Source organism: Nycticebus coucang, chromosome 14 (genome assembly GCF_027406575.1).
Source record: "Nycticebus coucang isolate mNycCou1 chromosome 14, mNycCou1.pri, whole genome shotgun sequence".
Taxonomy (NCBI): Eukaryota; Metazoa; Chordata; class Mammalia; order Primates; family Lorisidae; genus Nycticebus; species Nycticebus coucang.
In genome coordinates this window covers 46,912,722-46,935,374 of record NC_069793.1, presented here as the reverse complement: position 1 = coordinate 46,935,374, position 22,653 = coordinate 46,912,722, and the positions used below count along the sequence as shown (strand labels likewise).

Below are 22,653 nucleotides of genomic sequence, written 5' to 3'. Positions count from 1 at the left end.
ACAGTAAATAGGTGCTCCCTCTTTGTTGGTTCATTGGTTTTGGAATCAATTTCAGAGCCAAGTTAGGCACCAGAAAAAATAAATGCAGGGAACTTCTCTAAGTGACTGCTGGTCTCTAGCAGGCAGTTATTAGGAGGTCACTGTAATTTTGTCTCCACTGAGAAAGTCTGGCAGTTCCTCTCTCTCTGCTCCTGCCATGAATTTCCTTCAGTCCCACATTGTAGTTTTAGTCTGAGCCTCTTCCCTTGCTGTGATCCTGGGAGGTCCTGGGAGCAGGGATTGTGTCTGTTTTATGATGAAGTCCTCAGGGTCCAGCTCAGGCTGCAGCCTTGTGGTATGAGGTTGGGACTCAGCTGAATGTAAGCTGACCTGGTGAGTGGGCAGTGGATGTGTCCCCAAGGAGCTCCCTGCAATGTCCACTACAGGGAGTGTTTTCCTCATGCAGAGATACTCTCTTCTCAGACCCCCTTTTCTTGGCGCTCCAGTCAGTCTACTTTGGCACCCAGGGTCTTCTGGGAAGGATGCACCCCACAAGGTCCTTCTGTGGGGGTGGAGATCATGGCTTGCTGCCCACAGTGTCTGCTGCCTCAACTTCCATGCCAGGTAGGACACAATCTCCCAGCCACAGCTGACTGGACCTTGGTCCTCACTCCAGGGGCTGCCAACTTGGGGGAGTTGGCCTAGTCAGATCCTACCCTGGGAATTTAGACCTGGGAAATAGAGATGGAGCAAGGTGGTGGTGGAGGCACAGCTGAACATTTACCTAGAGCAGCTGTTCTCAGCCTGAGGGTCGTGACCCACAGGAACTGTATTAAAGGGTCATGGCATTAGGAAGGTTGAGAACCACTGGCCTAGAGTGAGGCAGAGGATCATGGTGGCCATACTCAGCTGAGCTCTGAGGAAGCAGACCAGGAGGCCTGGCTGGAACATAGCAAGAAGCCAAGGGGCTGTGAGGCAGCCACCAAGGGATAAAGAAAGCTGCTGTTCTAAGACACCTAAAGTCAGAGCCATTTTCCATTTCTAACCTTGAGAGGCCAGGGACACTATGTCTTTGGTCTTGGGTTTCCACGACATGCCTGTCCTGACACAATCCCATTGTCCTCCCTGCAGCCAGCATCTTGGTCGCTATGATTTGGAGGGCCTTGACTTGCTCAGGCTGGGCCCTTGAACTTATACCCTCCTGCCTCCTGCCCCAAGCCCATTCCTTTCCCATGAAGTTCTGATGGATGTAGTTTCATGGAGGGGATGGGCTCCTGCACCTGCTGTCTTGGTGACCTCAGGAAAAGTAGCTGTGGCTATGATGTCCCTGAGAGAATCTGGGAAACCCCACACTTTGAGGACCCTTTGGGGTTCCTGCCTTCAGCAAAGTCCCGCCCACACAGATTTCATGTTCTGCCATCTCTGCTGAGAAGACACCAAAGCCCACCCCAGCTGGTCTCCTGCTTCCTAACCCTTTGCCCCAAACCAGCACTGGCCATTTGATCACATCCTTCACACTAGACCCAGATCATGGCACTGGGATCTGTTTCTTACCCATGAATAGGAAAAACTTTATGCTTTTTTATTTGACAGCCTTGAATCTGCTGTCCAAATTCATACTCACTCCCATAAATTGGAGAAGAAATCTGTTTACTTTATTAATGAGCTCAGAGTAAGGTTTGCAACAGCCATCATAGCAGCGATTACAGTAGGGGCCAGAAGAGAGGGATGGAGAGAGACTCAAGAGTTGGGTATTATTAAATGAGTTCAAGATGGAGTCCCCTGGGGCTGGGAGAGACCAATGCCACTGGACCAGAGGAAAGAAGTGAGTCCACAATCCCAGAGGCCCTCTCCAGAACAGCTGGCTGCTCCCTCCTTTCTGCATTGACTTTCAGAAAAGTGGCCTACGGTGCTTCTCATCCAGCCCCAGTTCAGGGCCAACGGGGATCTGAAATTCCTGGGTGCTGGGTGCTGGTACCTGCAGGCGGGCCTCTCTCAAAGCTGGTCCCAGGCTTTGTGTTCAGGAGGTGAGGCCAGAGCTCACCATCTTCTAGGGCTGAATTTGGTTTCTTCTGGACTTCAGAAGAAGGTCCTGAATGGAAGAGGAAACAGAAGGTGGGTGCAGGCCTTGTGGATGGGCCCCACAAAGGGGAGTAGTCACCTGGCATCTCAAGGCCCTGCTAATCTCTGAGGCCCCTCTTAGAGCAGGCCCCAAGTGGCTATACTCCCACAGCCACAGCCACAGCACACAGGAGGCCCAGGAGAATGCAGAAAGGATGCCCAGGATGAGAGAGCAGGGATCTGAGAGGAAGAGGGGTAGGGGTCTCTTGCAAAGAGCAAGTGACAGAAAACATAGGGCCACTTAGGCCTTCCCAGAAGCAACAGTGTAGTAGGCCAACTGTCTTGGGAGCATGAGGCCCTAATGTTTTAGGAAACTTGTAACAAAAAAGTCAACAAGTCCATTGGTCTGCCCTAGATGCTGCCAGCTGTAGGCTTCAGGCCACACCAAACACCCATTTCACAGCCACCTGCTAGCTCCGTCCATGGGCACAGCCCTGTCATGGGGCGGGAAGCACCTCCCAAAGCTGGGCTCCACGGTATGTCCCACAGATAGAGCTTGGAGCCAAGGGATGGAGAAAGTACTAAGAATAGTCTGGTCGGAGCAGGGCTTAGTCCATGACAGGGCACAACAGGACATGAGCAACTCTAATCTTCCAACCCTGGTTCTTTGGACCAGCCATAAAAACCTCTTAATAGCCCTGGCTCTGCCCAAGCAGGGGGGCCAGGGTAGAGCAGAGGTCCCCAGCAGGGTGGGATTCACAGGCAAGGGAGGCACATTTTGTTGATGACACCTCTTGGGGGAAATTCCACCTGGGCTTCCCCTGGGCTCTCCCAGCCCAACATGCCTCGTCTGAGGCACTGTCTGCACCCAGTAGTGAAAGGCACTCGCTGATCCATCCTGCTCATTGGGGACAGCCCAGGCAAGTCCCAAGGGCTGTGGTGAGTCAGCACGCCTATGTCCCAAGCAAGTGCTCAACTGGGCGCTGCACCATTCTCCCAAGGTGGAGGGCCTTTGAGTGTGACAGAATTCCAGCATGGCCAACAGCAGGCCCTAGGCAGCACCGCAGAAACGGCACCTTGTGTATCCCCCCAGACACCAGTCCAAAGAACCTGCTGACAGTACAGCAGATGGCCACTGCATGCAGTGTGACAGCCAGGGCCCCGTGCCTGCCTGCCTATTCACCGTGGGCTCCAGCTGCAGGAGGAACCCGTGTCTGTGCACGGGAGACCGGTCTTCAAGGAGCTTTCGGACCGGCCGGGGGCTTTCTGCTGCGGAGGAGGGAAGAGAAGAGCTACATACACAGGGCAGAGCAGGAAACACAAAACAGGGCTCCGTTATTCCCAGGCAGAACGCTGCCAGGCATCTCTTTTTGGCTCCTGCCTTGGGTCCTGCCTAGCCCCAGGGGTTTCAGAACTAGGAGTGGTAGACCCTGGTTTCTCTAAGACATGCACAGAATTCAGCCTCTGCTGCCTGGGAGACAAGCAGGCACAGCCATGCTGAGCAAGCAGGGGTGTGGCCAGTGAGCGTGTGAATCACAGTGGGTGGGCAAGGGGTAGGGAGGGGATGTGTGAGGTGAAGATGGAGGTGAGACACTGCCGAGGCAGAGAGAGAGACAGAGAGGAAAGAACTGATGCAAGATGAGCAAGACAGAAGCAGGGACTCAGAGCCAGGGGCAGAGAGAAACAAAGCTAGAAAAGGAAAGAGGGAAAGAGAGGGACAGATGAGAGAGAGAGAGAGAATGACAGGAAGGATGGGGGAGAGAGACAGAGACAGAGAGAGGAGGAGAGAAGATAGAGAGACCCACGCAGGTACAGACACACAGGGAATCACAAAGAGCCCAGCCCAGGGCTCCCTGGAGGTCGCACAGGGTTGGGACAGAAGCCTGTGGGCTTGGCTGCCTACAGATACAACATGAGTGAATACAGCTAGACATCAGGAAGGCCTTCCAGAGAGTGAAGGATGGACGTGCAAATCTTTAAACTATCTGATAATGATGCAGGGGATAAAGTTCTGAGTGGAGAATCAAAAATCCTGAGTCTTTGTTCCAACGTCACCGTTTACTTGGTCTGAGACCTTGAGCCTCAGTTTCCCATATATAAAGGAAAAAGGAACTTCACTGCTTACTTGGTCAGAGACTTGGGAAACTCAATTTCCCACATGTAAAGAATTGGACAGGATAGCCTGGGAGGCAGCTCTGACAGTACCTGAGGACAGTGCTCTAGGATTTCTCTAACCCAGGAATTTTCTAGGCCGTTTGATTACTAGAAGCTGTGTGCTTGGGCTGTTCTTTCATCTGACTGAGGGCTGGGGCTGGGCAGGGTGGGCTACAGGAAGATGGCTGAGATTCTGGGAAAGGAAGAGAGGTGGTGGGCCAGGGGCCTGCACACACTTACAGTTCATCGTTGTACTCCTTGGGGGGACAGACGGCAACAACAAGGTCCATCCAGTCCTGCGGGGAGAAGCCGTGTGACTCTGGGGCACACTTGGGGGTGGATAGGGTGTCTGCCCCTGATACTCCATTCTCCTTTTTGGGCACCATGGCTCAGGATCAGCCAGGTGGGGTCTTGTCTCCATGGGGAGGCAGCCACAGGTAGGGCTGGAGGTTCTCCTGCTAGAGATGGGCCCACTGTGCAGTCCCAAGGTCTGGGGAAGATTCCAGTGTCTGAGGCTTCAGAGCCATAGAGGTCAGGGCTGCTTGGCCCTTGAATGGCACTAAGTTACCAAATGTTGATCTATGGGCCAGGACCAGGAAATAACCTCAAAATGACATAGTAGAGCCATTTAAAAGTATAGACTTGGCCCCTGGAAATCTGGGGTGGGTCCTGGGAAGCAGTATTATTATTAAAAAAACTCCCTAGGTGATTCTGATGCCAGACAACTGGGGGACTTCTGGCATAGCTTTTTCATCCTAACGCTTTAGTCCCTTAAGTATCATTACTCTTTGGCTTGGGTGTATCCATTGAAAAGTACTGAAATTTCACTGGGCCCCTCCATGTGATAGCTCCTAACTTTGACCTCATCTCTCTCTCTCATCCCAGCACCTCCCTCCAGCCAATTCAGCTCTGCCCTCAAGAATCATAGAGAGCATTTCTGCTCCCTCTACCCTAATGCAGCCCTTTAGATAATCAAAGACAGTCATCATGTTACCCGTAAGTCTTCTCTTCTCCATATCCCTTCATGTGGGTCCCAGGCCCATCTGGTCAGCTTCCTTGGCACTGAACTTAATACCCCAGCCTCGGCTGCCTGCATACAGTTGTACAGGTTGCGCATTGCACAACATGAGTGGGCACCATTCACACTATAGTCTATAGGAGGGCACCCCCTCAGGTTGTGCAGTGCACAGCCTGGGAGACCTTTAATGGTGGCCCTGACCCAAGTGGGTGTCTAATAAGCACAGAGCATATTATTACCAGTCCCTCTTTCATCCTGGGCCTTCTACTTTTGTTAATGCTTTCTGGTAGCCCCCAGCACTCTCTCGATTCCTGTTCAGTGTGCACTTATAGAAGACCAAGTCTTTTTCTTTTGAGGGCTGTCCTGCCTGGTCTTCTGGAGTCTATGCCACTGGATTTTTGGACTCAAGGTTAAAAATTGACATTTATTTTTCTGAATTCCATCTTGTTAGATTTAGACCAATGGCTGGATGGGATATGTGGGTAACCCAGGAGTTATCTAGACCCTAGATACCTGCTCTGGGATGATGCATCCTGATTGTAAGGCCTGGCTGCAGAGACCAGGGTTTGAGGCAGGCAGACAAGGGAAGAAGTGTGAGAGGGAGCTTGTTCTTACCCCTTGATTCCAGGCCTTCTGCAGGGCAGCCTCAGCCTCAGCCAGAGTATAGTCTGTCACAATCTTGCCATTGATCGCCATGATCTCATCCCCCTTCACAATGCCACCTGCAGGAAGATGAAGGTGAGAGGCCAACTGGGCTGTATGTGATTTGTACCAGACCCAGAGCTTGGCAAAAGGGAATCACTGTGGGGCCATAGAAGAGATCTCACCCTGGGTTCTGAAGGTTCACATGGGCCCAGAAAGCACAAGGAGAAGCTATCCACCTGGTTACTCAAAGGACATTTCCTCCCCAGCCCTCGATACACCCTCACCCTAACTCAATAGAATAGGGACACGGTGAAGAATCATTGCCACCAGCTCTTGTGTGGGCCTCTGTCTCTGCAGAGGGTGGCTGATCTGCATTTCCAGTGAGGTTAGCAGGGACCTGAGTGAGTTCTGTGAACTAGCCCTCTCTGCTGTGCTGGTCCCTGAGCTGCCAGGCTCTTCCCTGCCTCAGAGCCTTCATATGCCATTCCATCTGGACTGCTCCCCTGCCTTCGTCTAGTCTGAGGGGAAATGACTCCTCCTCAGAGAGGGCGTCTCTGACCTCCACTCAACCTAAAGTAGATCTTTCCTATTATTCTCTCGCAGTATCTTGGTCTTTGCCTACATAGCATTTTTTTTTACAATTAGTAATCATAAATCTGTCTGTTTACTTGTTTATCAATGATTTCTCCCACCATACCATCAGCTCCACCAGGGCAGGGACCGTCCGTCTTCTTAGTTACCACTCTATTGCCAGCACTTAATACAAACCCAACACAAAACAGGAACTCAACAAATACTTGCTGAATACATGACACTTTTAAAAGGTGTTCTTGGATGGGCTTTCCTATGACCTAATAATTCGGGGGGAAGCTGAGTTATAAGTTAAACAGTTACTCACTGCAGGACTTGTCAGAGCCTTGAATATGCTAATATGCATTGCAACTGTCCTAGAAGTGGATGGATTATACACGGTTTCCCCTACCTCTTCGACATCAGAGTTCTTATTTTTTTATTTTTATTTTTTGTAGAGACACAGTCTCACTTTATGGCCCTCGGTAGAGTGCCGTGGCCTCACACAGCTCACAGCAACCTCCAACTCCTGGGCTTAAGCGATTCTCTTGCCTCAGCCTCCCGAGTAGCTGGGACTACAGGTGCCCGCCACAACACCCGACTATTTTTTTTTTTGGTTGCAGTCTGGCCGGGGCTGGGTTTGAACCTGCCACCCTCGGTATATGGGGCTGGAGCCTTACTGACTGAGCCACAGGTGCCACCCCGACATCAGAGTTCTTTTTGAGGAATTTTCGCCTGTCCTATGACCACAGAGCACTCCAGGTTATATTGAAATAGATCACCTGAAGCCTTATGGGAATGAAGGTCCATGGGAATATGATGTATATTACTGATGATGGCAGCTTAAAAGATGTGCTCCTGGGGAAGTTTCCACCAGCTGCTATCTCCAAAACAGTGCCTGACCAGATTGTAGACAGCAGTTTCCTCTGTACAGTGGGACTAGGGATAGGTGACTTTCACTTCTTCATTTTGTACAAATCTAACCTAGAGCCTCAGGAGCAATAAGGAAGTGGTTGCCTGGGGCTTTGTAGGTGTGGAGGACCCGGATAGTCACTCACCCATCTTGGTTCTTTCTCTCTGGGCCAAATAGCACCCACGCCTCTAGTTGACATGGAAGTAAGGACAGAGGAGGAGGGTGGGGGCCATGGCAGCTGCCTAGCTGAGCAGGTGCTCCCTCCTTGAGCTGAAATGAAAACTCAGAGTGTGGCTGAGGGGGGCTTGAGACCACTGATGCTATAGTACAGAGCTGGACTTGTACCGCGGCTCCCAGTGCTCATACCTGCCCTAGTAACTCTGCCAGTCACCAGGTGATTCTCCTTTCTCTCCATTTCCTGGCCTAGGCCCTTACCTTTTACCTCCTCTTGCTAGTGGGAGAGCCTGACTCCAGCCTGGGACTTCCAGAAGGGATCTGATCATAGGATTCCTCGCTCAGGCCTGAGGCTTCTCCTCCACTGGCACCCATACCCCGACCAAGGACTCAGGGGCCTCCTTGACTTGGAGGAAGGAACCACTAATGGTGGAGTTTCTGCACAGCTTGACAAGTGAATGGGTTGATAGTTTGAAGCAAGAGACTGGGCCTGGGGTCTGTAGAGGCTTCCATCATCAGCAGAGGGTACTTTTATTGGTAAGCGGATAAATACAAAGCAAGATCTTGCCTCAAAGAACCACAGTGTGCAGAGGATGGGGGGAACTCTGGCTCTCTGGGCAGAAGCAAGGCTGCACAAGACCTCATGACCACACTGCCTAGATTCAAGGCCTGCTTCTGCCTTTTACTGGGTCCTTCAACCATTGCTTTCACTTCTCTGTGGCTCAGTTTCCTAAGCTGCAAAATGAGAATAACAGTACCTATTTTCTGGGTTGTTATGAGAATTAACTGAGTTAATAAATGTGAAATGCTCAGAGGGTTTTGTGCCAGCTGCTTAGAATAGCATGTGGCACATGGTCAGTTCTCGGCAAATGCGTGGTTCTTATCATCTCTGAAAGGACAGGTAAGGTTTGGAGGTTTCGCTCCTGCCTTTTTCACCTGCATGCAGCTAAGGCCCAGCTCAGGCTACTGCTCTAAGGAGCCTTCCCTCAGGGTTCCTCAGCTTCCTTCCACTCTAAGTGTTCCCTGTAAGCCCTTTGCACGCTGTACTGTGCTTGTTAGTACCTGGCAATTCTGAGCATGTGGTCACCCCTGGCCGGGGAGCCCTGGAGGGCAGGGTGGCATTTGGTTTAGTTGCGTACTCCCAGGTCTTGGCACTATCACATGGTCTCAAGTGGTGTGTGGGAATGACAGACGGCGAGACAGATGGGCATTCTTGAGCAACCATCAGCCCACTGTCAGCCCATTCAAACTGGGCAGCTATTTGTTCTCCTGGAGGGCCCTGTCTGACCACTGTGCCATCCCCAAACACAGGCATGGCTGGTATCCACTTACCGTGCCACTCAGCTGCTCCCCCCTCGTAAACAGCAGAGACGACCACCTTCCCGATCGGGGAGTCCACACCACCTTCCAGGGCCAAGTCTAAAGATCCCTCCTAGTTAGAGGAAAACAGGCCTTAGAGAGCCAAGCAGACAGCAGCCTGTGGATTCCTGGGTACCAACGAGTCTCCTGACAGGGCCACAGAGAGGGCAGGAGGAGCCATGCAGCCTCTGGCAGTGCAATTGTGGAAAAAATGAGGCCTGGATGACAAGCAGGGCCTGGGTGTGCAGCCCTATCCCAGGAGCGGGCATCTCAGGGACAGGGGAGGCAAGGGGGGACCTGCAGGGCCAACTAGGAATTATCTTAAGAGTAGAAGCTGGGAACTGAGGTGGGAGGAACAGGGGCAGGGGAAGATGGTGGCCCACCTGCCTTCACATGCCCAGGTACCTTCTTAATGCGCAGAAGCCGGATGTCCTTCCCTACGATCTGCTCTGGGGTGAACTAGAGGGGAAAAGACAGTGGCAGCTTTGAGTTGGCTTGAAGGGTGGCTATAGGGGCCGGGGTAGAGGAGAAGTCATGTGCCTGGGGGACATGGGCCCCCTCAGAGTACATGGACAGTAGACAGTTCCAACCCCCATCCCACTGGTCTTCAGCTGGGGTCTCACAGCCCCATGGGGGACAATGGACACACAGGCACGTGTGCCAAACAGTTCACACTGGACTGCTTTTGGAAGGAGCCTCGGCAGGAGACACCAGCTGGGGTGTCCTTGGAGCTCCTTGTATGTCCCTGCCTTATCCCAGACCCCAGAGTCCAGAACACACCAGCATCAAACACCCTAACCCACCTCCCAGGAGAGGAGCGTTATCTCTTACCATGGAGTAGGGGTCAAAGCCTTCCTCATATTTCCGGAAGTCCTAGAAGCAAGAGGGGCTTTAGGGTGACAGAGCAGAGGCCCTTGAGGAGGAGGAGGAGGAAGAAGGTGAATACTCAGAACCCAAGAGTTGGGGAGCAGGCGTGGCCTGGGTGGGGATGAGGGGAGGAGGCAGCCCCAACAGCCAGAGCACCCTAGCTCAGGGACAAGCTGGAAGCTGCGGGAAGCATTTTGAGGACCTCAGGCCTGCCCCATTCCAGAGGGGTGAGCATCTGGGACCGCAGGGACACCACCGCAGCTGGTCTCGGCAGGTAGTGTCTGCCTCACCTGGTCTCATGCCCCAGCCTCAGTTCCCGGCTTCTACTCTCAGGTCCTTGGAGGACCACTCCATATCTTCCAAGTTTCCTCTTGAGATGGTGCCCAGGCTCTGGGGATGAAGCCAGTGCTTTTCCACCCCATGCTCTGACCCCATAGGGCCAGTCCTTCTCTTCCTGGGGAATTGGCCACCAGATGCCGTAGGGAGGCAAGAGGCACTGAGTGGGAAGGGGTTGGTAGTGGTGAGGGTCTGTGGTGATCTGGTGACCTGCACTGCTCTTAACCTTACCTAGAAGTTTCTAGGAATCCCAGGTTGGCCCTTTAGCCAGGGGAGGAGGAGAATACACAGCTCAGGGGACCTGGCTTGATGTGGGTTGCTGTGGGGACAATGTCCCAAGATTTAGGAATAAGACACTGAGGAGAAGAGTGTAGAGCCTGAATACACAGCCTGGTTCAGGAGTCACATGCAGTGAGCGGGAGCAGGGCTGGAATGCCAAGTGCAAGGCCAGCAAAGCCACAGCTAGTCCCTACAGGAGGGTGGGAGTGAAGGAGAGCCCCGTGGCAGGTGCCCATACAGGCCTCACCAGACCAAGCAAGTGGAGCCACCCTCAGCACATGGATGTCCCCTGGGGCCTGTGGTCAGCATGGTTGAGAAGCCATAGACGCCCACCTGCTCCATGCCCAGAAGGCAGCAACCAAGCTCTTGGCACAAGATGAGGGTCAAATGTCAGTATGTAGGTCCTCGAACATCCACCTGCCATCTCTCCTCACCAGCCTTCATCTCCCAGGCTCAACCCCAAAGAGTCATGAGCCTGGCTCAGCTCAGAGGCCACACCCAGGTGGGCCTGTGGGAGTGGGTGCAGAAGACAGAGGGGGATGCAGCAAATCCATGGGCCAGAGGGGTTGCTAGGCTGAGAGGGCCCTGCCTACCCATGGTAGTTTCTTATGGAAGGCCAGGCAGTGCTGTGGGCCTCCCCTGTCCATGACCCTAAGAATCTGGTCTCAGAGATGGGCCAGATGGCAGGTACTTGTGTCTTGTGTGAATTTAGATGGGAGATTCATAAACCATGACAGCTGGTCTGCCCCCCAGAGTGGGAGCCCAACCCCTCATTCTACAGGTGAAACTGAGGCCCAGAGAGGTGGCATTCATGCCCAGGGTCACGCAGTCAGTGGGCAGCAGAGCAAGGGTTTGACTCCAAGCCTGGGGCCTAGTCTGTGTGTGCCCTAAGCCACCAGGCCTGAAACGCCCATTTAGTAGTGGCAGTGCTTTGAGAGGCAGGATGGGGAGCATTTACCAGCACAGACTGCAGAGCTGACCTCCTAGATTCAAATCCAGGGACTGACGCGACTTGTGCCACCATGGGCATGTTTCCAACTCTCTCATCTACATAATGCAGGTAATACTAGCACTTACCTCCCAGGTTATTGTAAAGATTAAATTTACAAATCCCTGGGCTGGAAGTAGGCTCTATTGCAGACACCTGTGTCTCATTGCACACCTGACACCTCCCTTTTGCTCCCTGCCTGTGGTCAAGTCAGCCTGTGATCTAATGCTGTCTTACCAGTGAGAAGGGAGGGGAGCCAGGGCTGTGCCACGATCTCCCTCTATTTTGGGGTCTCTTTCATAGGTGCTGCCTGCCTGGTACCACTCAGAGGCCAGCAAGGATGACCACATCCCCATGTACCAGAGCACCCTGAACAGGTGGAAGATCTGAGTCACCACTTCCTCCCCGATGCTGGTTCAATGTCAGGGAGGGTTTGGTGAAACTTTGATCTTTCTGGAGGGGACAAGACAGAGGAAGGTTAGGGGGACATATCAGGCAGCCCCTGCCCTCTCTCCTGAGCCTGAAGCAAGGGCCTATCTTGGCCTCTGTGACCCTCTGAGGATTCCCTCTGCCCTGTTCCTCTGTGGACAAATAGTAGCAAAACAGGCAAGTGTCCAGGGTTCCTGTATTAAGCATAGGGTCTAAGAAGCCCTGTGCCCTGGGCCCCCTCTAATATGAAATCCTCCCAACCCCTGCTGTGAGCAATGGGGGGGACAGAGTTCTGGCCTGAGACTGCCTGGGAAGAGGGTGCTTGGGGCTGGCGTGGAACTGGCATTCTGAGAGAGAAAGAAGTCAGACAGAATGGAAGAGATAGTGGAGTGGGGAGGACCCCAGGCACATGGCGGGTGTCATTTTACTTGTCTGAATGCTGTCTGATAAACCACCATCCTCTTCAACATCTCTTGTGGCTGCCAGAGAGAAAATAGTTCCACACTGGATGTTACCAAGAGGTCTTGTCTGCCCCCTGGTGCCAGGCCCTGGGCCTGCCAGCCTAGGGTTGCCCTGCCAAGGTCCCTCCCCAGGCAGACACAGTCTGAGTTAAGTTGGCTACCCAGCTGTCATCGAGGAGACACCACCCCTTGTCACTAGCCAGACAGCACCATGTGCATGCATCAGCAGGCTGTCCCAGGAGCATAAACTTTGCTCTTTGGGAATAAAAATAAGCTCAAAATAATTATCTGAGCTATCCTGCCCTGAAAGTTGTATAGGGTTTCCTTGTAAGGGAAATGAAAATTCTGGTATGACTCTCTTCCTAGTGCGGGTGGGAGGCCAGTCAGTGCCCGGCACCTCTGAAGGGTGTGTATGAGTCTCAGCTGTCAGCTACTGGGGGTGGGCAGCCCCTTGCCACTGCCCAGGACTGCCCCTCAGACTACCAGCCCTAGGGAGGAGGGGAAAGGAAATGGATGTGTTCTGGCCAGTTCCCCATCTGAGGGCGTCCCACTCCAGGCCACAACAGGCCTCAGAGCAGAGGCCGGGGAAACTGGAATCACTAGAGATTTTGGCAACGAGGCTTTGCGGTCTGAAAGAAGTGAGTGTAAGGAGTAAGTCCAGGCTCTGCCTTCGGCAATCGACTTGAACTCTCGAAGCCTCATAGGAACCATCTCACTAGATAGTTGTGAGGATTAAACGAGACCCTCCACATCCTGGCGTGGGCTCTTAAGAAGTCTTAGTTATTATTATTATTGTTATTATTATTACTTCTAGGAGGACAGGCTATGGTCATGTGAGGAACAGGAATTCCACCAATCACATCAGCACCCTCTCACACCCACGTGGACTTAGCTCTTGGCCATAGTGTAGGTTACAAGATAGCACCTGACCTGAGTTTGTGTCCCCCTCACCCTCCCTGCAGAGGCAGCAGAACCTGGGAGAGATGGCCCTGGTCTGCTCCTCTAGACATGCCCTGGAAGGGACCCAAGAGGCTTACCAGGACCTCGGATTTCACGGCTGGCCTGTAGATAAAGTTGGGCTCCTGGTGGACCATGACAGGTTTGGAGATGGTGGACACGCCAGGGCCTCGAGGAGGCTGTGGGCTTGGGCAAAATGTCTACAGGGGTTAGTTTAAGATACCTCTATGAGGTCATGGTGGGTGGCCAAAGCCAGCTGTTGGTACTTCTACACACATGCAAATCCACACCCATGCACATGCTAAGCCAGCCTGGTCCATTTACCCTGCTGGAGGTCCCGGGAGAATGATCACCAGCAGGAATGAGAAGCCTTTTGGCCACAGAAACAACTGGTTGGCTCTAGAATCAGACACTTGAGCCAGAGCCTTGTTGAAGGTGCTAGCAGCCAGTGTCACTCAGAAGACATACTTTCAAGGTTGTCTGTTAGTGGCCATGGGTGCCATCTGGTGTCCCTTCCCTTCTCTTCTGCCATGGCTCCAGCCCCTGGCTGCAGCAGGAAGCATCTGCTATTTCCGATGGGTAGGCACGAAGTCTCTGGAGGCCCCAGGGTGAGGACCCGTAACTGGGGTATCCAGGGGAGCTGATGCAACCTGCCTGCTTTGTTCTAACCACGTGGTCATCTTGGGCAAGACTTATCTGACAGGGTCATGACCCTGCCCCAAACCCTTCCACAGGTCCCCATGGACTGCTGAGCTCACTGGCTGGATCCCCAGGCAGGCCTGTTGATGGCTGAGCTGACTGCACGGTTGTGTGGTCATCCTCATTTCCCACTGCAGCACTCACAACAGCTGGCCAGGGGCATGCAGAGAAGAGCAGACTGGTCAGGGTAGATGGTACAAGTACAAGAGCACTCACATTGACTGGATGAAGCTGATCCAATGCAGCCCCTGGCCTTCAAGTCAGGGACAACTCTGGCTTTGACATCGTTTGAGACATTTATGGTCCAGGTCTTCAGGGACTCCTCTTGCTGGGGAGCTTTTAACCATCCCTGTGCTCTGATCAGGAACCAAGAGTGGGAACTTCATGATGCCTTGAAGAATCAGAGAAAGCTGGACCTTGTCTTGAATCTTGACTCTCCTTCCAGGTTTGGCTGCAATTACTTCCAATCCCACATTACAGCGTCAGCCAAATTTTCTTGTATTCTGGACTCTCAATAACCACAGTTACCATCAACAACTCTCAATAACCACAGTTACCATCTACTGAACACCACTACGTGCTGCCACTCATCTAAGTATTACTGTAGGATGCGTTCACATGTTAACTCATTTGGTTGTCATAACAGGTAAGTGCCATTGGCTTTCCCCGTTGATGGATGAGAATGTCCAGGCTCAGACAGATCAAGTAACACGTGCCGAGAGTCTCCCAGCTGGTAAGTAGCAGACCCAGGATTCAAGCCTGGGCAGCCTGACTCCTTGCTGCTCCTTCTCACCATTTTCACATTCCTGGCACCTGCAATGCCCTTCCTCCCACCTCCAGGGACTGCCAGCCCTCAAGGCTCAGCTCATAAACCCTCTACTGCACAGAAGCTCCTTCACCCTTCTTTTAGAAGGAAGCGCACATGGCCTATGCCTATGGTACTGCAAAATCCTGCCTGGGAGGCTGCTCACCCTTCAGATGGCAAGTCCTGGAAAGCACAGCTGTGCCAGTTTCCTCACAAAGATGGGTATCGCACAACCATAGATTGTGGAATCAGATTTGTTAAGGGAGAGCTACTGCTCAGTTTGGTGGACAACACCTACGGAGAAGGATGCGGCCCTCTGTGCCAGGCTAACCCAGCCCCTCACAGCAGCTCCTGGCTGGGCTTTGACACCACCAGAACAGACTTCTTCCTGCCAGAGCTACAGGGCTCAGGACCCCCCAGCAGAGGCCCAGAGGGAAGCTGCATCCTTCTCAGCATCTGGCACTTTCCTTCTCTCCCACCTTCCTGCTCCCCAGCTCTCCCGGATGCCCTGAGATGTGTATCCTGCTCTTCATGCAGGAACTCAGATCCACGCAGGAATAAGAACCCCTGTTCAGGCGCACCTGACCACCCGCTCCCCAACAACCCCTACTCCCCTCAGGGAAGTGGGCGGCTTTTGCACTGACCCATTCCTGGCCTGTGGCTACAGGAATGCTTTGTTTTTCCCTCCATGAGATCAAAGCTTTGTGTCTTCCTCAGGGATTGCCTCTTTCAAAACAGACTTTGGATTAAGAATAATGAATATGAAATATGTCTTTTTGAGAAAGATCAGTGTTCAGCCTGCAGACATCCAAGAAAAACATTCCTAGTCTTTTAAGAGTAAATTTAGAGATTTCTAGGAACTCTCTCATCTTCATTATTTTTTCCCTATGGCTGGAAGTTGGCCAGAAATTTCTGGATATTAAACTTCAAGCCAACTGGGCAGAGCCAGAGAAAATGGCACTGGGACGTCCTAACACTGTATTTGATAATGTTGCCGCTTACTTTACAGAGCCTAATACCTTGCCCTTGCTCCCCACCCCGCCCCACACCTCTTTTTCTTATTAAAGTAGGGAGTCATTGCCCATATTCCAGGCTTTCTGGGATAATATCAAGAAATGACCGGATATGAAGGAGAGCTCGGGCTATTCACTGACGTGACTTGGCAAATACTGTGCAAAAGTTACCAGCCCACACAAGCCCAGAGGTGCCAACAGAGAGCACTGAGTGGGTACACCGTGGCCCATCCCAAGGATCACAGACAATTCCCCACACAACACAGCACTTCAAGCTCAGTGGAAACCATACACATGCAGGCTGTCCACACATGCAGGGCAGAGGCTATTCCTAGAAGATGGGGGGCGATGATGTTTCTTCCTGTCCCCATTCTCAGCAGTGGAGGACATGGGAAACAGCAGCCCTCCCCACTCTTCCCGCTTCTAAGCAAAGCATGCCGAACAGGAATAGTACCTTTGGGGTGGGCGGGACGGGGGAGCTGGTGGGCTTCCCACCGTGGTTCTTTGCCTCCCAGTCCTCTGTTGGATTGCCTATGTCCCCAGGGCGGAAGGGGTGGTTGCCCAGAGCTTCTTCTAGTGCCGAGGGCAGTGGACGGGTGGGAGTGAGGTCTTGGGTGGGGATGGATGGTGGGGGAGGGATGGGAATGGGCGGTGGGATGTGCTGCACCCAGGGTGAGGATGAGGTGCTCACATGGCTGGATGAGGGCAGGATGGGGGGTGCAGGGACCTTGGGGGATGGGTTGGAAGGTGGAGGGTGGGGCATCACAGGCAAGGCAGAGGGAGCCTTGGGGGGATAGTAGAACATGTCCAAGGGGATGTCATCCAGGTCCGTGGTGTGCAGGTGCAGCCCGCCTGCAAAGCGTCTCAAGGGTGGGACCAGGGGAGACACAGAAGGTGGGGGAGGTGGGGGCCCTGTAGTCATCTGGGGGATTGCGAAGAAAGCTCTGTAATCATCTGCACTAACTAGTGCCCCACTTCACAACATCAAGTACATTGCTCTTCTAATCTGTTTCTCTTGCTTTTGGAGACCCACCACCTTCACATCAGAACCACGTAGTTGCCACTTTTCTGTCACTTGAGTGCTCAGCTGAGTCTATACCAGGCAGCTGGTAGGTAGTGCCCAAATGCAGGAGGGTCCCAAATCGTGCCACCCATGGGTGATAAGTAGGGTGTTCATAGAGTTTATCCTCTGGGAAGACGCTTGAGGGGCACTTACTCATCATGCCAGGACAACAGGCCTAACTGTTGTTAGGGACCATCTCAGCTGAGCTCAGAGACTTATACTGATCACTCTGGAGATAAAGCTCAGAAGTACAGACTGGCCTCTCTCCTCCCCCAAAGAGGGAGAGAGAGTGTGCTAGTAGGGGTGGGCCCTGGACAGTGGCACAAGTACCAGTGTGCCCCGTGACAGGTGCTAGAAGCCCTCCTACCTCTCACTGTCCCCAGGCTGGGTCATTCTGAAGGCAGCAGGAGGGTCTATGTGGAAACAAGGGCTGTATTACCTCTGAAATCTCATTATCAGCAGAGGAAATCTGCTCAAGTCGTGTCTGACAGAGCCTTTCCACCCAATACTGAATCTTTTCCGATTCTTCAAGGTCTTCCCGCTCTGTCTCAGACACCTGAGACCCAGCACGAGCACAGAAAGGACAGGACAAAGTGCACACTTGAACAACACGCAGACAGCAATAGCACAGAAGCACTTCTTCAAAAACCCCAGGATCCTGTCAGGTTTGCTGACTATCTAGACAGAGACCTGGCTTCCTCTGCCTGGCCCTTGAGGAGGTGGAATCAAGGGACAGGAAGGTGGGCGGTGTCAAGATGACTCAACAGCCCTTGTTGGCAAAATCAGAACAGGAGCTTATGTACTTTGTGGGACCCCAGATGCCCAGGGACCCGAAGGCTCTGATGATTTTCTAAGAATGTTTTTTAGTAGCCTGTCAGCGCATTCTAAGAGTTTAACTATTCCTTTTTCCCCCTCCAGGTTGTATTGTCCTCAGAAGCACAAGTTCAATTTGATTTTAAATTTTGTAGCTAATTTGTTCCTAATGCCACATCTAATGCACTTCAGATTTTCCAGGACTTCTCTGGTTTTATAATCTAATGAGATTGGCATTTTGATTCATGGAAACATTAAGGAAAAGCAGAAACAATGATACCGATTTCTCCTACAGCTAGGGACTTAAGGTTGCCCATCTCACCTAGGATAGTATTCGCCCGTGCTGTAAGATAGCTTTTGACATGTCTTCAGGGAGATAGCCTTAGATACATTCCCAGGGTGAAGATGTCTAGCCTCAAACAAACCCTGTGTTGATGGATGCAGCCTTAGACTCACAGCCTGACTAAATAGGGGATAGCTTCAGACCCACCCCCCATGCAAAGGGGTTAACCTCAGACCCAAATTCTCAGAGCCAAGCTAGTTTGGGAAGATATGATTTTAGACTTAGAACCCAAATATGGAGGCCAGTCTGATTCAGATCTGTAGACAGATGAGGGGAAGGCTAACTTTGGAGTGATAAACAAGGCAGAAGGTTAGCCTGAGCCTAACTCATCCCCTCAGCAGGATAACTAGCCTCACAGCCACACATAAAGTGTAGAGGCCTAGACTCATGCTCTGATGAGATAGGGAGAAGACGACAGACTCAAACCTCTAGCCGGGTGCATCAAGGGCTAGCCTGAGACCTACAATCTGGACAGAGAAGCTAGCCTCAGACCCAGACTGTGAACAAGGAAGCTAATGTCAGTCCCAAACATGCACCTAAACTTGGAGCTAATCTCAGATGACCCTGGGCAGGTGGCATGATCTCACTCTCCAGACCGTGGAGGGAGGAAGGGCTCATCTAACCCTTGGACTCCATTTGTGGAGAACAGCTCCCGCTGGTCCCCCGAGAGCATGGTGGGTGAAAAGCAAATTGTGTCTCAGGGAAGCTAGCCTGGCTTGCAAACAGGACACGTACCTCCTGGGCCAGCCGGTTGATCTTTAGTTGCTTTTCCTTTTCCAGCATTTCCTCTTTCTCTTTGTAAAGCTTTTGCTCAAACTCCAGTTCCTTCTTATTCTTTCTCAACTCTTGCAGGCTGTCATACTTGGCTTTCTTCTTATCTTTTCCTTTCTGATTAGATGTGGGATTGTTTATATGGCAAGGATTACAAGGTGACATTAACACTAGCACTGCACAGCAAACAGGCATGCAGTTCTCAGATAGTACTCAGCAATAATATCCCTGGTGAGTCTCTCCCCCAGCTCCAGTCTCACCACACTGGACATCAGAGCTCAGGTTTAGGATAGACAGGCCACTGCTACCCATTGTTGAGTTGGAGACATACTACCTTTATGAGCCAGAACCAGCTTACTAGTTCACTTGCTGTGTGACCTTGGCTGAGTTCCTTAACCTCTCTGGGTCTGATTCGCCTTATCTCCAAAATGGTGGAAATAGCTGCCCTATAGATGTGCCATCTAATACCAATGAAATAACATCTGTGAAGGTGCTTTGTAAACTTCACAGTGCTTTATAAATTAAAGGCACTGTATTTATTTCCACGTGTCTGGGCACATGTCTTCTACATCATCTCATGTTTAGATATCAGACATGCCTCCTGGGAGAGTCTAGAGAAGACAGAGTACTGGCAAGCCTCCTCTACAGATATTCTCTGTCCTGAGCTAAAGAAGGTGGGCCTCAGACTCAGACCTGGGTGCTCAGTGCCAGCAACATCAGATTTTGCTCCATGCTTAAGCTCCAGACTCATTCGTTCTAGAGAGTTGAAAACCAGTTCCCTCTGAACTGGGACCATCAACTAAGAACTAGCTGGGAACTGCAGGACTGGGAGATAGGGGAGTGGCCTAACTGCTTTACCCTGGCCAGTAGGGTTTCAGAGGCTCTGGGGAAGGAGATGAAGGACAGAGAGATTCCTTATTTTTCCTGTCAGAATTGGACCCACAGAGCCTTCTTTCCTGGCTGTTCTGCTCGTGTGATGTGGTTTCAGGGAAGCCAGGCACTAAGGAAGGAAGAGAGTGGGTATCTATGGACTGCCTATGGGCCAAGGGACTGAAACTCTTGATCTCCAGATATTAGAGTCAAAGTCCCTTGCCTGATGTCAATGTCTAGGAAGTGACAGTGCCAGGATTTGGATCTGAGTCTTCCAGGTGCCACAGTCTTTCTACTGTGCCCTGATGAGCTGGAGGCAAGGGGAGCAAACAGAAGGAAGTGTCATCCTCTGCCACACAGAGCATGGAGGACAGAGCTAGCATTCTGGAGAGGTGGTGGCAGAGACAGTGAACACTCTGGGCAATTTCTGGGGCAAGGAGGAAGGTCCTTGCTCTATGAGCTCACCTTTTGCCCTAGACTACCCTGAATCCTCCTAGTATCCAAGGCCAGGAGAAGAAATTGAGTTCCTTGGCAATGGACACACAAATTTTATCGCAGCTGGAGGGGTCTGGTGGGTTGTTATGGACCTCTGATAGACTCATTGTATCTCCCTCCTAAAGATGCTCCCACCTCTGTGTGCTCCTAATGTGCTTTGGAGATGGTCACTTCCAGGACCAACCACCAGAGCAGTCTATGAGCATCTTGAGAAAGTGGTTCTCATTGCTTCAGAGTCCTTCCTGCTTGGTCCCTTGTGTATCTATTCACTACACTCTTGGCTCACTTGACGGATGAATTCCTGCCACCATGTTACACATCAGACAGCAATTTCCCAAGAGGAGTCAGAAACATTCTGCCTAATGGCAGCTTGCTAGAATAAGGGCATGACCTCCCTCCGGGGGCACCATGATAGAAACGGCCATTCTGTTGATTTAAAAAACTGATCAGTGCTAAGATTTTAGAGCCAGGGCTCCAGGGGGGGTGCGGGCTGACAGTAGACAGCTTTTGTGTCATACATAAGAAAGTCACATCTGTTTACAGATGCAGAAGGGCAATTTGCCATATAGCATTGCTCACTGATATCATACTACCCTCCACATGGGTTACTGAGTTGCATGTGAATATGCCTCCCCTGTCAGAGGATGGGCTTCTGCAAGGAGGGCTGGTCTGCATTATTCACTAAGTCTGTGCTGGAGAATGGGCTTGTCAGAGCCATGAACCCTTCAGGCCCCAGCACAGGGCCATAAGCCTGGGGGCCTTGAGCCCCAGAAATGGTCTGGAGATGGTCACCTCCAGAGCAGTCTATGAGCATCTTGAGAAATTAGATACCAGAGGGATCAACTGCCAGGATTGGAATAGAAGACATTAATCTTTAAATATATGTACACACATATATGTGTGTATGTATATATATGTGGGGAGGTATGGGTGTGTATTTATATGTTTGAAATAGAGTCTCACATCGTCACCTTGGCTAGACTACAGTGGTGTCATCATAGCTCACTGCAATCTCAAACTCCTGGGCCCAAGGGATCCTCTTTCCTCAGCCTCCCGAGTAGCTGGGACTACAGGCAAATCTACATCTTTTAAACAATGGGAATTTGTGCACTGATGATCATGGCCATGGACAGCCCCTTGTATTACTTGGAGACTTGGTGTTTCAGCTGCTGGGAGACAAAGCATCTCACATGGCTCCAGAAAACATGCTGATGGATTTTCAGAGCTAGTATGAGGGGCATGATTCTGTTGTCCTTTTAGCTGTCAGTTAAATTCATGGTAAATATTCCTTTTGGTCCAGACTGAGAGAAGAGGCAGATGGGGTGGTTGTACTCTTGCTTCTGCCTAGAAGCAATTTTCTCTTTTGGAAATGAAAATGAAAACCCAAATGCTAGGTGTTTCTGCAGAGACTGAACTCAGGAATATGGGAAAAGCAGCCCTACCTTTTTGCCAACAGCAATTTTCAAGATCATGTTTATGATGGGGATGGGGTCAGGTCTGTGAAGGAGATTCTGGTTCTTTAACATTTATATAGTTATTAGTGCCTGGAAAAAAACAGGCCTTTCATCTCCTTTTCTTAAATTTGTGTGTGTTTTCTTCTCTGAGTTCTAGTAGGGGCAGCATATGGAAAAAGATTAGAAATCTAACCCAATGAGATATCTTTTACCATAGAGTCAGCCTGTAAAATGAAAAAGATAGTCTTACAAGGCTGAGTCTATTCTGAGACCATGACAATGTGAGAAGGAGTTCCCTGAGGAACTCTGTTCTGGGTTTATTCAATGGTATACGAATCATAATCTCTGTCCCTAGGTAAAGACATTCAGCTCTGTCAGGAAAAATACTGTTGTTTGTTATCTTAGTAGAAACATTCTGGGGGAGGGGGTGGATTTTCCTAGTACATCCAATATTCCCATTTTAGAGGCAGAGAGAAATTACGTATCATCAAGTTCTCCCAGATGCCAGTGCTTTGGTTTCTGGGGGACCAACATCTTGCCAGAAAGAGACAAGTGATAACATCCAATTTAGTGCACCCAGATTTATGCCAATGCCTGATTTCCAAACACCAAGTCATCTCGAATGTTCAATTACAGATATTAACAGCAGGGTTTTCATAATCAAATGTCAATGTGATTTAGAAAGAAAAAGGACAAGAGAGTTTTATGGGGCCTGGAGATAGTCTAATAAGATTTAGAGAGAAAATTAAAGGCCATGGAGACTGGAAAAATGCATTATCCTTGGGGGCATGCACAGATACTTGTAGGAGAGGGTTGTGATTGGTGTAGATCTGGGTCCCACCCCTGGGCAGCAAATCTCCGGCCTGGGCAGCCAGTCTACATCTGGCACAGTTGGTCTCATAACCTGCAAACACCCACCCTGACATTTCACTGTGTCTGATCCCATGCTGCTTGCCTCTAGTTCTACTCAACAGAGAAACAAAGCAGAAACTTCCTGCCCCTGCCCTGTGTCATCAGGGATGTACGTGGTGTCTGGTGGTACTTGGGGAGGTCTCATGCCCATGCCCAGGTGCACCTGCCATCTGACATCAGTCTGAACAGGGGTGCAGCTGGACTTAGCCCTCCAAGTGAACAGGG

At 51.3% G+C, this 22,653-nt stretch overlaps 1 protein-coding gene across 2 annotated transcripts in view; it reads right to left on the bottom strand.

Annotated features, from left to right (window-relative positions):
• Positions 1-1,798: 1,798 nt before the first annotated feature.
• The window catches only part of USH1C (USH1 protein network component harmonin), a 47,287-nt gene continuing 26,432 nt past the window's right edge, over positions 1,799-22,653 (bottom strand). The window contains exons 16-27 of one of the 2 annotated variants that reach the window (XM_053561646.1): positions 18,662-18,814; positions 17,210-17,326; positions 16,162-16,629; positions 13,271-13,390; positions 12,201-12,251; positions 9,705-9,746; positions 9,279-9,332; positions 8,847-8,946; positions 5,828-5,934; positions 5,361-5,363; positions 4,435-4,490; positions 2,129-3,332 (exon numbers count right to left, since the gene is read on the bottom strand). In XM_053561646.1, the coding sequence (XP_053417621.1) occupies positions 3,092-3,332; positions 4,435-4,490; positions 5,361-5,363; positions 5,828-5,934; positions 8,847-8,946; positions 9,279-9,332; positions 9,705-9,746; positions 12,201-12,251; positions 13,271-13,390; positions 16,162-16,629; positions 17,210-17,326; positions 18,662-18,814 (1,512 nt within the window). In that variant the 3' untranslated portion in view covers positions 2,129-3,091. Of the gene's footprint in view, positions 2,072-2,128; positions 3,333-4,434; positions 4,491-5,360; positions 5,364-5,827; positions 5,935-8,846; positions 8,947-9,278; positions 9,333-9,704; positions 9,747-12,200; positions 12,252-13,270; positions 13,391-16,161; positions 16,630-17,209; positions 17,327-18,661; positions 18,815-22,653 lie in introns of those variants that run through there. The other variant, XM_053561645.1, reaches the window with a different exon arrangement.